The 16937-nt window shown below is 40.3% G+C and overlaps 1 protein-coding gene across 2 annotated transcripts in view; it reads left to right on the top strand.

The window, feature by feature from the left end:
* Nucleotides 1-16937, top strand: part of LOC134755911 (lachesin-like) — a 135410-nt gene that overhangs the window by 104779 nt on the left and 13694 nt on the right. For both annotated transcript variants that reach the window (XM_063692592.1, XM_063692591.1), the window contains exon 7: nucleotides 278-397. In XM_063692592.1, the coding sequence (XP_063548662.1) occupies nucleotides 278-397 (120 nt within the window). The remainder of the gene's footprint in view (nucleotides 1-277; nucleotides 398-16937) is intronic.

Raw genomic sequence — 16937 nt, 5'->3', positions numbered from 1 at the left:
TACCCACCTTTACAGTTTGTTCATACCAATTTTTATATTTTTCGTGCCTCAGTAATTTAATTATAACTTTTTTCTACAAAATATTGACATATAGAAATAGTTTTTTCCACCATTAGGGGAGACAAAGACAGACAGTATTTAGACAAATTACTTGATTCGTTTAGGTATGTGGCGTTACCATATTTTCAGCATACCTTCATTAGAGTAACACAAGTTTTTGCTTGCGTGATGTACATTGATTGGCATGTATTATTTTTGTTTTTTGTTTTGTTCTCAGTTCACCCGCTGGTGCAAGTGCCAAACCAGTTGGTCGGTGCGCCGACTAGCACAGACGTCACTCTCCAGTGTCACGTCGAAGCGTCTCCTAAAGCCATCAACTACTGGACCAGAGAGAACGGTAATGTTTTTTTAACAATGCTGATTCCAGTTTTTCGCCAAGTTACTAGGTTGGTTTATATTATAGTGGCTCCAAATTCGAAAACAGAACAATTGCGTCAGAAGGTTAACCAAAAAAATCAAATGATGCAAGGTATTTACGGAAATTAGTTTTAACCAGGAAAAACATTTTTGAGGCAAGGCATTTAGCAGAACTAGTTTAACTAGGAAAAAAGGTGTTTAACTTAAAACTGCTTTTTACTTTGTTATGTTGGCAGTTGAGCAGTACTAATTCAACTTTTGTAATTATACTTTCAATGTACTAAGATACCTACTTGATGAATTTTTAAACTAAATATACTTAGTTTTTGTTGTTTTTAGCTTATTGGAAGCGAATGTTATTGCTCTCGAGCTTATGTTAAGATTACTAATATAGCTGTATGTAACAAATAAGTTTATTGAACTAAAGGCATGAATATGTAAATAGCGCGTGTTTTAGAAGCAGTATGAAACACGGTAAGAATACAAGATTAACTATAAATTATTAAGTCGGTTGCACAGAAATACGAAATCGTCGTTTAGCGACATCGGTATGACGATACTAAGCACTGGGGACGCACTAACTCCATCTATAATAATTTATAAGCCACTTATATCAAACTCTACGTCACCACAGCGCAACTAGGTATATGTTTACGAGCTCCGCGTAACTCTTAATAATCCTTATTAATTTAGTCCCAGCCACGAAACTCAAGAGCGGAATAACCAACTAATTTCATTATTCATAAAGCACATTGTGAGCGTTAAAGTACTCATTAAAAGGCCCGTTATTCACGCTCCTACTATCTTCTTTGACAGGCCGCAGGGGCTAGTGCTTGCTTACAAGTTATGGCGTTTTTATGATTGTATTTAAAGGAAAAAATATGCGATTATTTCATGACCGTTTTTCATTTCGACGCGATTTATCGCGACTTTGATTATACGGCGCCGATGTTGGCGCTTATTAAGGGGCCCATTAATGCTCCGACAAGATGACAGCGTTAAATATGGCCGCGCGATGGTGTAACGGCAAAGACTGCCTCCCAAAGATTCCGCGTTTCTCCCAAACAATCAACTTGGAGTAACAAATACATAATAGGAATAATTTATTCGTAAACATAAACACAAAATATAAATTTATATAAAACATAAAACGGAGAAAGTGCCAATGATCTCATCTCAGCATGTTGCTGGAGACTTTCAACGCTGATCTTCCGATGAGGCCATCCTGCTACAATCACGACAGGTAACAAGAATAATTAACAATAACATACAGAAGACAAATATAGAAAAAGTTTCAAAACATTACAATAATTATGTTGTATTACGTACAGCTGTTACATCGAACCAAATTCATCTTGGCCTTACGCCTACGATTGCAACTAGCGCCATACGGCAGCTACGCGAACTAAAATGACAAACAAGACAGGTCGATTGATAAGAACAAAAGCAATACTTCTTCGATCGATCTTAAATGCCATCTCCTTTACTCGAAAGCGCAATGTCTTTAATTATAACTATATGGTAAAAAATGAGATTATTTCCAAGTGTAGTGAGAAGGGACTTGGGTGTCTTAATGGACAATAAGTTGATTTTTGATCGGCACGTGGATTCAATAGTCAATAAAGCTTTTAAGGCACTTGGTTTTATCACAAGATCGTGCAAGAACTTTAATAAGTTAAAATCAATTAAAATTGTCTATTGCGCATTTGTAAGAAGCCATCTCGAATACGCCTCTCAGGTTTGGAACCCTTGTTATGACACCTATATTTCTAAAATAGAAAGAGTTCAAAAAAAGTTTATTCGTTCTCTGAGATTTAAATTCAAAATTCCAAAACAAAGTTATAAACAGCATTGTGCAAAACTTCATCTGCTACCTCTCTACATCCGGCGTAATATATTCGACGTAATATATATTATGAAAATTGCTCAGAACCATGTAGACTGTCCTGATCTACTAGCCAACTTGAATTTCACAGTCCCCCCACGCATATCTTCTCGCACCAAAAAAAACCTTCCATATTCCCTCCGTTCATACTAATTACAGGAAAAACTCCTTCCTTCTAAGAGCTGGTAAGTCTTTCAATCAGCTTTGCAAACTTGTATCGAGGGCGATGTTCTTCACAAACCACTATGAATCGACTTGGTGGCATCACATCACAACACAAACAATCACACAAGGGAGGTATTAACATATCCATGTTGAAAACAAACGGGCGGAGTCGCGGCGGCATCTCAGCGCGAGGAGTAATTGTGCACTGTTGATTAATCTGTGTTCAGTGTAGTTAATAAGGTTAGCGGATAAATACTTTTTTTTGTGCCATCTGGAGGGTGGATTAAACGTATGCTCGACGGAGATTACCTGTACATACTGGAGTCGTATTTCGGCAGCCTGGCATAGAGTTGCGACGGCGCCGTGGCGTGAAGAGCGATTCCTAAGATTCTACTACACTCAAGTGTTCCGGGTTCAAATCTCAAAATTGGACTTTTTTTTGTTTTTGTTTTTTTTTTGTTTTGGTCTGCTTTATTGCGAAGGTCAGTTTTTTGTTTATTACTAGTTTTGATACACTTGTAATAATTATTTTATAATTGTGTTGTACATGTTATTTAAGAAATTGCTTTTTATTTGTTAATTTAAATGAATGTTTTTTTTTGTAAATCATTAAATTTAAGGGGGCATTTTAGCTTGTTCGTAGTACTTATTTAGCTGTTTTGTTTTTTACTACTGACATATTTTTTTTTGTTTTTGTACCCAAAACGCTTACATTTTTTGACTGGAACATATATTTTTCTGTTATAATTATTATGCTAATTTGACAACCAATTTCGTTTTAATTTTTGTTTATACAATTGTTTGTATAATTCGTTGAACATTCAATTGTTTTTTTTAATGTCGTGTGATTTAGTGTATGTTGACTCCTTTTTTGGTTTTATTATTTGGCTTTGGTAGTGCAAATGTATTATTGTCCTTGGTGCAGTTATTTGTTAAAACCTATCTACTTGTACTTAGTTCTTAATTTATATGTTTGTATGATTTGAGTCATAATTTTACCCATGTTTGTGTAGTTTGTAGATTGAGAGTAATTGTTTTATTTCTTGTTTTTTGTGTGTATGCTCGCGATTTAAGTACCGACCCTGATTGATTTTATTCTGTTTAATGCTAGCCATGAGTGACCCCTCTTCATTACGCCTTCGTTGTCCCCACTGCCCCAGTTCAACAAGAGAATTTACTGCTCATGGACTTGCAGTGCACATTGGGCACAAGCACAAGGGTTCGCCCCGTGCGAATTACTCCGGATCCGCGCAAACGTTGCCACAGCCAGTGCAAACGGATGTCCCCAGTTCTATAGGGCTGGATGACCTAGCGGCCCTTAAGAAGTCGGTGCGGGTGCTGCGTCATGTTCCTAAGGGAGCTCGGAGTCTGGCGGCGGGTAAACTGAGTGGCCTGATCGATAGTTGTGTCAGCGCGAACGGTGAAAATGAATGGTTTGCTTTACTGTCTTTCGCCTATTCCGCATTGCGAGTGCCTGATGCAGCGGTTAAGGGTAACCTGACCACTAAGGTCAAGCGGAATATAGATTCGACGGGAGGTTTCGACGGTGTAGATGTCATGGTCTCCGACCCAAAAACCTCCAGTTCATCCTCGGTTCTGAAGACGATCGAATCTAAAGTTTTCGAGGGTGATCTCAGGGGGGCAGTACGGGTGCTAATGTCGGAGGACGCAATGGCCCCATCTTCTTCAGGAACTCTTGTTGCCTTGCAGTCTAAACACCCGGCCCCTTCTCGACCGCTACTTTTTCCGCAGGAGCCAGATAGATCCTTTGTTGCATTGACGGTGGAGCCAAGGGACGTAGCTCAGGCTCTCGGCTCCTTCAACAGCAGTTCTGCCGCTGGCTTGGACGGCATTCGTCCAGCGCACCTAAAGGAACTTACGTCCAGCTCGGCGGGTGATAATGGTTTCCGGCTGCTTGAGTCCGTGACGAAGTTGTGCAACTTCTTGCTCAGTGGTCAGTTAAACCCTGTGGTTTGCCCTTTTGTGTATGGGGCCTCATTGTGCGCCTTGTCAAAGAAGGACGGAGGTATGAGGCCAATTGCGATAGGTAGCACTTTTCGTCGCCTGACAGCTAAGCTGGGTTGCCGAGCTGTGAAGGAGGAAATGGCCACATATCTCTGTCCTCTTCAGTTAGGGTTTGGCACGAGGTTGGGGTGTGAGGCCGCAATACACGCAACGCGGGCGTTTGCGTCAGATCCGAATAACGAAGGGTGTGTGATCGTCAAGCTGGACTTAAAAAATGCCTTTAATACCATAGAGCGTGATGTCCTATTAGCCGAGGTCAAGGAAAGGGTGCCCTCATTGTATCCCTTCCTTTTTCAGGTATATGCGTCCCCCTCCAATCTTTTTTATAATGGTTCCCTCATTTCTTCCCAGGTCGGCGCTCAGCAGGGAGACCCGCTTGGACCTCTAGTCTTCAGTCTCGCCATTCAAAAGGCGATCTCAGTGCTTCAATCCCCGTTGAACATTTGGTACCTGGATGATGGTACCCTCGGGGGTAAGCCTGAGGTGGTGGAGCAGGATCTGATCACCCTGCTTCCACGCTTTCGAGAACTGGGACTGGAGGTGAACTCGAATAAGAGCGAATTTTTTTCTTGCAGCGCCGATTCACAGCTTTCTTCACCTTCATTTTGTGATTTTCTCCCCGGGCTTAAAGAGCTTTCTCCTCGAACCTTTCATCTTCTTGGATCGCCCATTTTCCCTGAAGCCATTCCAGAGGCTTTTGAGGTGCGAAGGCAGCTTCTCCTGACCGCCGGGGAAAGGCTAAAACACATTTCTGCGCACGTAGCTCTTTTGTTGTTGCGGATCTGTTTTGCCGTTCCCAAATTGACTTACTTCTTGCGTACCGTACCGACTTGGCTTTACCCTGTGCATATTGACTCCTTTGATTGTGTGTTAAGGGAGTCATTAGAGTTACTGTTAAATGTTTCCCTTGATTCGAGTCAATGGGATCTGGCCTCCCTTCCCATTCGGACCGGCGGTCTGGGCGTCCGGCGCGCGCGGGATGTGAGCCTGCCGGCCTTCTTGGCGTCGGTGGCTGGGGTTGGCAGCCTTGTCACTCAAATTTTAGCTTCGAATGGTGATGAGGTAGCCATACCTTATGCTGCGGATGCTTTGGCGGCATGGTCGGATCTCAACCCGAGTGCGCCCACGCCGGAGTTACTGGACCGTCAGCGCTCATGGGACGATATAGGGGTGAAGCGGGTGTTCGACGGCTTGTTGGGGAATGCAGCGGGTGTGGACAGGGCGAGGCTCGTCGCTGTGTCGAGGCCAGAGTCCGGAGCGTGGCTTCAGGCGCTTCCTTCTCCGCACTTAGGTACCCTTCTTGATAACGACTCGATGCGGGTGGCCGTGGCTCTTCGCCTGGGCTGTGATGTGTGTGAACCTCATGTATGCATCTGCGGCTCTATGGTGGAGAGAGACGGCCATCACGCGTTGAGTTGTTGTCGGTGTGCTGGGAGGTACCCACGCCACCACGCCTTGAATGATATCGTACGAAGGGCGTTGGTCTCGGCGAATGTTCCGTGTGTGCTGGAGCCACCGGGTCTTAGCAGAACAGATGGAAAGAGGCCCGACGGGTTGACCTTGGTCCCGTGGGAGAGAGGCAAATGTCTGTTGTGGGACGCCACGTGCGTCAACACTTTTGCTGCTTCGCATATTGGCCGCACCGTGCGTTCGGCGGGGGCAGCGGCTGAGCTAGCGGCGGCTCGGAAGCGGGAAAAGTATGCGGTGTTGACGCACTACCTTTTTGTCCCTCTTGCCGCGGAAACCACTGGCTGTTGGTGTGCTGAGGTCAAGACTTTTATTGGGGAAGTGGGCAGACGGTTGCGGGAGAGTGGTCATGACCCTCGCTCCGGGTCGTTCCTTTTGCAAAGGTTGTCCATCGCTGTTCAACGTGGCAACGCGGCGAGCGTGATGGGCTCCTTTGCATCTGGAGGGGCGCGGGGCGCATTTTGTGAATAGTTTTTGTGTTTGTTAGGTTTTAGTTTAGGTTTGTAATGTTTTATTTTGAATGACATGTGTGTTATAACTAGTAATAAAGTTAATTCATTTTAAATCTCTTTGTATGAGACAGGATAAAGGAGTGTTTGTTCTAATTTGTAAAATGTTGAAATGTAGAATGGAAAGTATGTTATTTTAATCCTATTAAAACATTTAACTCAGGCTTTCTTTGCAAACATCATGATCTCATCGATCTGTTCTGCGATAGCTTTAGTTCGATACGTAAGCTAATGACTCAGGACTTTTCCCACTGTTAAGTGTTAACAGTGGAAAAAGTGTTGACTCAACATTGTATCTCTATCCTGTTCTTTTTTCTCTCTTTTGTTCTTCTTGTTAACTGTTTAAACCAATTTTCCCTCTCTAGTAAGATAAGTAAAGTATATTTATAAGTTAGTAAGTATTATTAGTTGTAATTTCGCACACCATGCACTTTACGCAGTTTCTATCTGTGGAAACTTGTAATTGGCTCACTGCTTCTATGTTATTACCTAACGTGTTACTTCAGCTATATAGGTATATATTTTTTTTTTTTTAATAACCTGTAGTATCCCACTGCTGGGCAAAGGCCTCTCCCTTAGATTTCCATGACTCCCGTTGTTGAGCTGTTTCCGGCCAGTTATTAGTGAAGGTGTCTAAGTCGTCCCGCCATCTCCGCCTGGGCCTGCCACGTCCGCGCTTCTTTTGCGGCATCCACTTGGTGGCTATACTAGCCCACCTATCCGGATGCATGCGGCAGACGTGACCTGCCCAGTCCCACTTCAGCCTAGCGGTCTTCTCCCCTACGTCAGCTATGCCTGTTCTGGAGTGCAGTGTAGTGTTTCGGATGCGATCCATCCTTGTGACACCTAGAATGCTGCGCTCCATTGCTCTCTGGCAAACCTTCAATTTGGACTTCTGACTCTCGGTGAGCGACCATGTTTGGGCACCGTAGGTTAGGACAGGCAGAATACACATGTCAACGAGTTTACGCTTTAGTGACATTGAAAGGTCCCCCTTTATTAGCTCCTTCATGGACCAAATAAAATAAAATAAAAATAAAGTAAAATAAATTAAAGTACAAATCAGTATTACAGATTTGACTCCTTACAGACAGTCAAAAGAGGGCGGGAGAAATAAGCACCCATATACTAGTAAGGAAATAGGCCGCGAGTCGCGTCATACAGTTGCTTCTCCCGCCTTTGAAGCTATCTGTGTTGATCCCCGATTTTTGTTTATATTTTTTATTTGAGCTGCACTGCCTATATGTGGACACAACTAAAATCAGCAGGTCGTGACACCAATTACAATGAACGGGCCAACGCGTCGCAACCGCGATTTATTAAACATGCTCCTTCCAGTGGGTAAGTGATCTGTGCGTAAGGGTCGGCGGAAGTGACCGCCTATCGCCCCTTCATCGGTTTATCGTTGAGAAGTTGTGACATTTTAAATTAAGCATTGCATTTCTTAAAGTTTTGACAGTCTAATGTACTTCATTCATCGATGATTTGAGGTCATGATGTGGGATTTATTTGTATCTCGTACTGATCAAGATGGCTGTCAATTTCCTTATTTATTGTTATAAAGACTGAACGATCATCACTTTTCACGAAGTATATACCTCAACATTAAACATTTAAAATGTGTTAGCTTACCGTTAGCTTCAATTAGTATGTTAATACTGATTTAAAGTCATCATGACCTTGATGATCGGAGTGGTCATGACCCTCGCTCCGGGTCGTTCCTTATGCAAAGGTTGTCCATTGCTGTTCAACGTGGTAATGCGGCGAGCGTGATGGGCTCCTTTGCATCTGTAGGGGCGCGGGGCGTTTTTTTGTGAGCATAGTTAGTTTAAGGATTTAGTTTAATTTAGGTTAAGATTTTTGTAATAGTTAAGTAGATTTTAGTTTAATTTGTATAGCTGTTCCTTTTTTTGTGTAACATGAAATGAAACTATGTTAATTTAAAATTAATACTGTGTGAATACTGAAACTGAAAAGGGGGTAGAACTTGAAAAGGGGTCAATAGCCTATTAATTACTGCTGTGTCACTACGCAATTTACACCTCATAATAATATTATATCAAACATTAATGAGAGCGATCTTGTCAACGCGAACGAAATGACAATGAATATAAGTGAAAAATTATTAGTTAAGCGAATAAAAACACGTGCTAAGTAATACAAATAAGCATACTTAAACTCACAGAACCAACTGGAGTAGGAAACTGTATTATTTCTCATTAAAGTGGCGCTCCGACGATAAAAGTTGCTTATTTAGTGCTCGGGTGACAGATGAACAAAAGCACTTCTGACGTGAAGGACAATAAGGCGAACAAGTTTGAATTATAAGGTGAAATTTTCTCGTTAAAGAAATTCCAATTCACGGGAGCTATTTGAGTTGAATTTACGTGGATTGCACACGATGTTAGGACTAAAGGAACAAATGAAACCTACAAATCAATATAACACCTACACGGACTGGCATATGAACGCGGCCAATATTCCGCGATAGTAAAATGCGTTTGCAGCGACTAGCGAATGCAGGAGAACCCTGACCAAGTGGCCACTAAAGTCGAGTTAGGAATGGATTTACGACGCTTGTTGCCGGCCGCACCGCGACATGTGTGAACGAGCCGCGCGGTCACAGCTGCCCGCCGTCCGACCAAATCCCGACAAAACGAACAAAACTTTTTCGCAATGCGGTCTTTAAGCACATTTTTCCAGCAAGCTAATCATGCAGTTTATGCTCGCTGTACCGCTGGATTAAGCCAGTGCAATAATGTTATTGGGCTATTAAAAATAACTACTTATCTTGTTAAGTAGTCACGTTAACGAAGGTGACCTACAAAGTAACTTACAACTTTTCGCACTAACAAACCTCTTAACCTCTTAAAAAATACTATACCAGCTTATTCGAAAAGTTCAGGAAGACAAGAAAAGTAGGTAATGACTTGACTGAGCTACAATGCACTACTTAGTATATCTATTAATCCGTAAGATCTTGAGGTAAGTAGTATTAAAAAAAGGGCTAAGCAGTTTTTTACTTCCGTAAACCACTTTGTGTGAATGTTGGCAGTGCAATTAAAAAAAACAGCAATGAGCGCCACACCGGCACTAGTAAATGGTGGGCTAGCAATGTTTGAGAAGCTCTCACCGTGCACTGTAAGAGATTTTGCGGTAAAATTTTTGTTTAAAACTATTATTACCTTTTATTTAACTTGCCATGTTAGTTAAAATGTGTGGGTCAAGTCTTGGAAGCTAAATTAGAATACCTAGTTTTTGTGTTTTACAAGGGGGCAAAGTTGTTGTTGTTTAACCGCTCATGCTAATATTAATACTCAAGCAAGCGAAAAATTCCAAAATTGAACCACGACCGTAGTGGTTTGAAATATGGAATCTTGAGCGTTGCGAGGGTTTCAAGGCACGATGTTCACCGATCCCAACTTACTCCTACAATTTAGGAGGGATTTAAATCTCCTCGGGTCAGAGGTGTAGGGTTAGAGCCGGCGTAGCTTTATTTGACGTTCATAAGCGCATTGTAATATGCCTACTTGAAACATAAACTATATTTTATCTTAGGATTAAATAAATTTTGCCACTGAGTGAAACACAAAAATTTTCACCACATTAACGCGAGGACAATACTAACTTGTTTAATGTTTTACTCAAACAAAATCTAACCACATCAAACCCAAATAAACGTTATTGAAGATTAGCCTATTTATAAGTTAATTCTACCGGGCAACATAATGGAAACAACTCATATTACTTTGCCATTCTTGTGGATATAATGCAACTGTTTCATCAGTTTTTGAACAATCAAGAGAACCTTTACGAGCTGGTGTGGTGAAAACACTTTCACTTTCGGTTGGACTCATAATTGTGAACAATGCAATATGTGACAACATTAAGCTGATCTATACATAAGACTGGATACAATATGGTTACCTTTGCACCTAGTCCTATAGATAAATCAGTCAATGAGTTTAGTTTTGCTAGATGACCCTGCGAGTCGGCAGTAAATAAGCATAAAAACCATAGTTTCATGTTTTTAATTGAAATGGAAGCATTATTTTCTCATTCACCAAACAATACCTCCTAATGCGACAACATATCATGTATGTTACTTAATATCGAGCACCTATCGTTGATGTGATAATAAAAAAAATATTAAATTATAAACAGAAGTGACGTCAACGTTTGCACAATAATTGGCTATTTCATAACCAACCAGATACAGAACGTGGGCAAATTTAGATGCAGTTATGGACGCAACCGAGCCAGCATTACAAAGCAATACCTAGCTACAGCTAGCGACACCGCGCAAAAAGCGAACCAAATTCTATTACCGCGGATATGCAACAAAGACCACTGGCCTGCCCGCTTCAAATTGCTTTAGGCTACGCTGACAATATTTACTCGCAGGCTAAAACATTCGTACGAATCAAAATTGATGATAACAATGATTTTATTCTGATTATTCTTTTGTCACAACTCTCATTGTGGTTTGGTCAAAGACATAGACAGAACTGTATAAATGAGGTTTTTTGCTGTATAAACGCGACTCTAGGTCGTAAATCAACAATTACTGTCCGCTGTGCTAGCTAAAACCGACTTTTACTAGACAGATAAAGATGTAGGTTACAATTGCGTGTGCCAGATTGCCCATATATCAATCAGCCTTGCTATTAAAATTCAAAATGAAATGTTAATTTTTAAAGCTTCTGATGCTAATAATTATAAGCAAATGCACAAGTCACTATATCCGAATTTAAACTATCGTGAGACATATTAACTTAACTAACTTAGCGGTTTCACTCACGTATTTTTACGTACTAAAAATACGTGAGTAAAAAACCGCTATGTTAGTTAAGTCACTATATACTTAAAATACCCAAATAGGTAATTAATTACCGTAAAATGGGGTGAGTAGGATCGTGAAATGGCGGCGTTTCATGATATGCCTAGGAATATCTCGATATGCCCGGTTTTACGATCTGCCGGCGACATATATAATAAGTGATCCGGACCTTTGTATTTTAGTTTTTATTTTATTTTGGGTAGTTCCATTTCATAAATTTGACGATAAACAGGAAAAATCACCTCACCCCGTAGTCTCTCGTAATTGGGGTGAGATGGGTTTTCATACAAAGGTGATTTTGGAAGATTGTTGGATCGATTTAATCGATTTTTTTTACTGATGAGTATTACTATAGCTCCATTTTAAATTGGAATACATTATTTTGTAGCAGTAGCCCTAAAAACCCATCTCACCTCCCTTTCGAACCTTCTCTCCCCATTCATAACCCAACTATCCCCGCGAACCCTACTCACCCCATTTTACGGTATAGGTGTTTCTATAATTTTCCCCTTTTTCTATAGGAGTTCCCTCATTTTTAGGGTTCCGTAGCCAAATGGCAAAAAACGGAACCCTTATAGATTCGTCATGTCTGTCTGTCTGTCTGTCCGTCCGTATGTCACAGCCACTTTTCTCTGAAACTATAAGAACTATAATGTTGAAACTTGGTAAGTAGATGAATTCTGTGAACCGCATTAAGATTTTCACACAAAAAGAGAAAAAAAAAAAAAAATTTTGGAGGTTCCCCATTATTGGAACTGAAACTCAAAAAATTTTTTTTTTCATTAAACCCATACGTGTGGGGTATAATGGATAGGTCTTCAAAAATGATATTGAGGTTTTTATTATCATTTTTTTCTAAACTGAATAGTTTGCGCGAGAGACACTTCCAAAGTGGTAAAATGTCCCCCCCGTGCAACTTCTAAAATCAGAGAATGATAAAACTGAACAAAATATATGATGTACATTACCATGCAAACTTCCACCGAAAATTGGTTTGAACGAGATCTAGTAAGTAGTTTTTTTAATACGTCATAAATCGTAAACCACAATTTACCTTTCACTCACGTTTCACATACAAAATACATTGTTAAAATTATGTAATGTACGGAACCCTCGGTGCGCGAGTCCGACTCGCACTTGGCCGGTTTTTTTATAGAATCTCACCATCAGATTTGATGACAATGGAACACTCTTTCAAACAAAATCATAATTTTCCTAATCAGTATAGTAATGTTGGGAGTAATCGGGGAACATATATTGCTCCTTTAGAGGAAAAAATCCCTTTGTCTCAATTACTTGGGAAATAGCAAAGGGTCGATAATCTCCTTTTTTGAAGTCGTTAAATAAAAACTGTTTGCTTAAAACTGTAGCGTCAAATAGTACGCTGGTTCAGCGAAGCCATTAATTACCATCGTATTGCCAAAGATGTCTAGATCACAAGCAAGATGAGGCCGGCCGTGTTTGTGAATTGACCACAAATCTGTGGCCGAACGGTGCAACTGACACCTCTGTCCGCCCGGCGCCGGTGCCGCCCTCTTTTGTTTATTGCCTGACAACTATATTAATTGAAACGATCGTTTTGCAAATGTCAATTATTTTATGTAGAATTGAATTTCCAAGGAAATAAAAAACTGGCTAATGCGTGTTGGACCACGCATAATATCAACATAACATAATCACGCATAGGTCCCGTGCCTTCATACAATACAAAGTGGCATAATACAAGCAAAAAGGCGTACCTATATCGTAGATGATAAGATTGATAAGTTTCTGAAAAAACTTACTAATGTCTCAATTGATAATTTTGAAAAAAAAATTCATGGAAAGTATTTATTAAGATTAAAGATTAATTAAGATTTGTTTTCTGTTTCTCGACCGAAGGCCGAGCTCCGCGTAGGGCTAAAAGCTCGGTGCGTCCGACGGGTTCGCGCTTCCAAAAACTTCCACAAGTATTTTAATAGCGAAGGCCGAAGAGAGAGCTGCATGAATTAGGTGATCAAACACGTAACAATAGTACCTACAAGTAGGTACCTATTCAATGAATAGTACGTACTTACAAGTACCATTGCGGTTGTGTGCCAGATACAGCCTAGTCGCATTTTTTGTGTTCAGTCCGACTCACGCTTGATCTTAAAGGCACGCCTCTCTCGGATGCGTCTGGCCTTCGGCCCCACGCGGTGCTTGGCCTTCGGCTTTTAAATTTAAGATACTTGCACAATTCTCAGGAAGCATCCACAGGTCGTCGCGCTAGTAGCGCAGTAGTAGTAGGTAGGCGCTGCGGGCCTTGGGCTCTACGCGGGGCTTGGCCTTCGGACATTGAATTCAAACACTTGTACTATATTCTTTGTCTGAGCAGTAACCTCCCGCATCTCGACCTTCGGCCGCGGCCGCGAATAGGCACGCCTCTTCGGAACGCTTCGGACCTTCGGCCTTATGCGGATATCGACCTAGGGCCTTCGCAATAGCTGTTTACACCACATTTCACTTAAACCATTGCTGCTGTGTCCCCAAAAAAGCCTAACCGCATTTTTGTTCTTAAATCCGGCTCACAATTGACTAGATTTCTTATAGGTTTTCCTGTCATCTTTAGGCAAAGAACCATTTTGTGTATGCTTTTCAAAATTTTAGACCCAGTATTTTCGGAGATAGAGGGGGGAAAATGGTATTTTTTTGTCTATTTTCTTGAATTACTTCTAAACTTTTATCCTAATCTAAAATTCTAAAAAAAATATATTTGAGATTCTCACTATGAGCCCTTTCGTTTGATATATAACAAGATATAGTTTTCAAACCTGTGTTTTTAAATTTTCAGATTTACCCGTCTTTGGGTCACAGACTTATATACTCGTATGTGTACCAAATTTTAAGTTAATTGATCCAGTAGTGTAGTCTCGGAGAAAATAGGCTGTGACAGACGGACAGACGGGCAGACAGACGCACGAGTGATCCTATAAGGGCTCCGCTTTTTCCTTTTGAGGTACGGAACCCTAAAAACAAAATTTAATATCCGTAGTGTTAAATATCACTTAAAATAGTTTCGGCTCGAATAGGGAGAACCGATTAAGCAATAACTTCCGACGCGGATTACAAGTTAGCACTTCGCCTGCAACAGTTGCTTGCATCGGGTATTCATAAAGTTTTCAATTCAAACTAATAGCAATAAAATACATGAGATATTAATGTGGTATAAGGCCGTATCCTGTTAAGAACAGCTCCGTGGTCAGGGTGCGTAGCCAACAAGCCAATCGTTTACGCTCCGTAGCGAACGAAACGCAACTGTAACTATCGCACTAAGTAATATGGAAGAGTGACAGAGAGACGCAAAGCGTTTCGTGATCGTAGCGCAAGCGATTGTCACCTTGGCTAGGCACCCAGTTCTGATAGTACGCACGAGGCACGTGCAAACTTTTCCTTTGCCGCTCATAAGTACATTGCTATGGGTATACAGAGATTAATGGTGTTATTCATAAACGCGTTTGGCCTGAATTAGCTATGAATCGTTTGTATTTATTTGAAATTTTGACTTACGTATTTGTAAAAAGGGATAAAATATAATTTAACTAAATCTGGCCCTTAAAGTTTTATGAATAAGGGGGTAACAAGCTACAGCTACGGCTTGCTATATCGTAACGAATCTGCGTAATGAAGAGTCAAGGTATGTTGGGTACGTGATAAATTGCGAGCAATATAACGTGTCAAATCTTTACGTCCGCCACGACATTCGAAAACCATAGTATTCATACTTGTTATGGCCATTTTTTGCCCGGATGCTGCACTTCATGATAAAAGCAAGCCGCTTTGCACAGTGATAGAAGGGACCAAACTGAGTGATTTGACCCGCAGCAGCGCAAGTTTCACCCCTTAGGAACAGAGATGGCGCCACTTCTTTAAAAAATATTTCAAAAAATTCTACAAGCTAAATCAATGAACCGATTTAAATGTTTAATATCTCAAATGAAAGCTTAATATATACGTTACTTTTTAAAAAATACTAAAAAAATATATACTGAATACTTTTGACAAAAAACGGCATCTTAAGTTTTTTTTTTTTTACTCGATTGATAGTTTTTACTTGATCTCTTAAAAAAAATGTATGGAACATGAATAGTTTAATACATGTGCATATTACTGAATAAACAACAAGTATTATACAAAAAACTCGACACCGATACCTCTCATACTTCACGAAATATGAAGGTTTGAATGTGAGTGTAAATTTCTTCAAAATATATTTCAAAAAATTCTACAAGCTAAACTATTTGACCGATTTCAATGTTTAATATCTAAAATAAAAGCTCATAATATACATTACTTATAAAAAAATACTCAAAAAACATATACTGAATACTTTTGGCAAAAAACGGCATCTTAAGTTTTTTTTTTCTTACTCAATTGATAGTTTTTACTTGATTTCTTAAAAAAAATTATGGAACATGAATAGTTTAATACATGTATATATTACTGAATAAATAACAAGTATTATAAAAAAAACCCGACACCGATACCTTTTATTCTTCACGAAATATTTAAGTTCAATTATGCACGCTCTTACAAATAAATCACTCAAACTTCGGGTCGACTATTGAGTCTAGGGCTAAAACTGCTGCCAAAAAACTTGGTGTCCTATTTAAGGTGAAGCGGTATTTCACGCCGAGTCAGCTTCTCTCCCTATACCAAGCACAGGTACGCCCGTGCATGGAATACTGCTCCCACCTATGGGACGGTTCTGCCCAATATCAGCTGGCGGCCCTGGACTCAATAGAGCGCCGGGCTCATAGACTCTTTGGCGATGACCCATCTGTCAAGTCAAGGATATAGAGCCTTGAGCATCGCTGTCGAGTCGCTTGCCTATCGGTGTTCTATCGGATACATTTCGGGGAGTGCGCACAGGAATGACACGACCTAATCCCACCTTTCCCTTTCTATCATCGGACATCCAGGCGCGGGGAGCGAATGCACCCGTTCGTGGTCCACATTCCATTCGTTTGGACGAAACGTTTTGCCTCCTCCTTTTTGGTACGGACGGCTAAGGAATGGAATGCGCTCCCACCATCTGTATTCCCTGATCAATATGACCTCGGTCTCTTTAAAACAAAAGTGAATAGGCTGTTACTGAACCGGTGAGCTCCATCTTAGGCCCTGTCTTCACTTTCCATCAGGTGTGACTAGGGCCAATCGCCGATCAGTTGATAATAATAATAAAAAATTATTTAAAAGAAATCTTCAACTGCAGTAAGTGCACTGATTTTAATATGAAATGTGTCATATGAAAAGAAATCACCCAATTTATTTTAATAAATAAAAAATAAATAAATTAAAACTGAATAAAGTTTTTTCCTGGTGCTGAATTACAAAAAAATATAACAAAATAGAGATTATTTTTATTTAAAGTGACTACATTTGTAAACAAAAAACTTAAATGTCCTCGTCGGTAGATGTAGAACTGAAAAAGAAAGGTCGTTTTGAAGCACTCGTACCATTTCAATACTACAAAATCACCGATCATTACATGAACTGATTGCTGTAGATTACTGTTGAATTATATTTGTGCCTAGCTGATTACCATTAAACCTATAATTTTGTGCCAGACCTATAATCAGTGGTCAGCATGCAAAATAACCCTGGATTG

Source organism: Cydia strobilella, chromosome 3 (assembly GCF_947568885.1).
Source record: "Cydia strobilella chromosome 3, ilCydStro3.1, whole genome shotgun sequence".
Classification (NCBI taxonomy): domain Eukaryota; kingdom Metazoa; phylum Arthropoda; class Insecta; order Lepidoptera; family Tortricidae; genus Cydia; species Cydia strobilella.
Note: the sequence above shows the minus strand (reverse complement) of the source record. Positions and strands in the feature narration are given on the sequence as shown.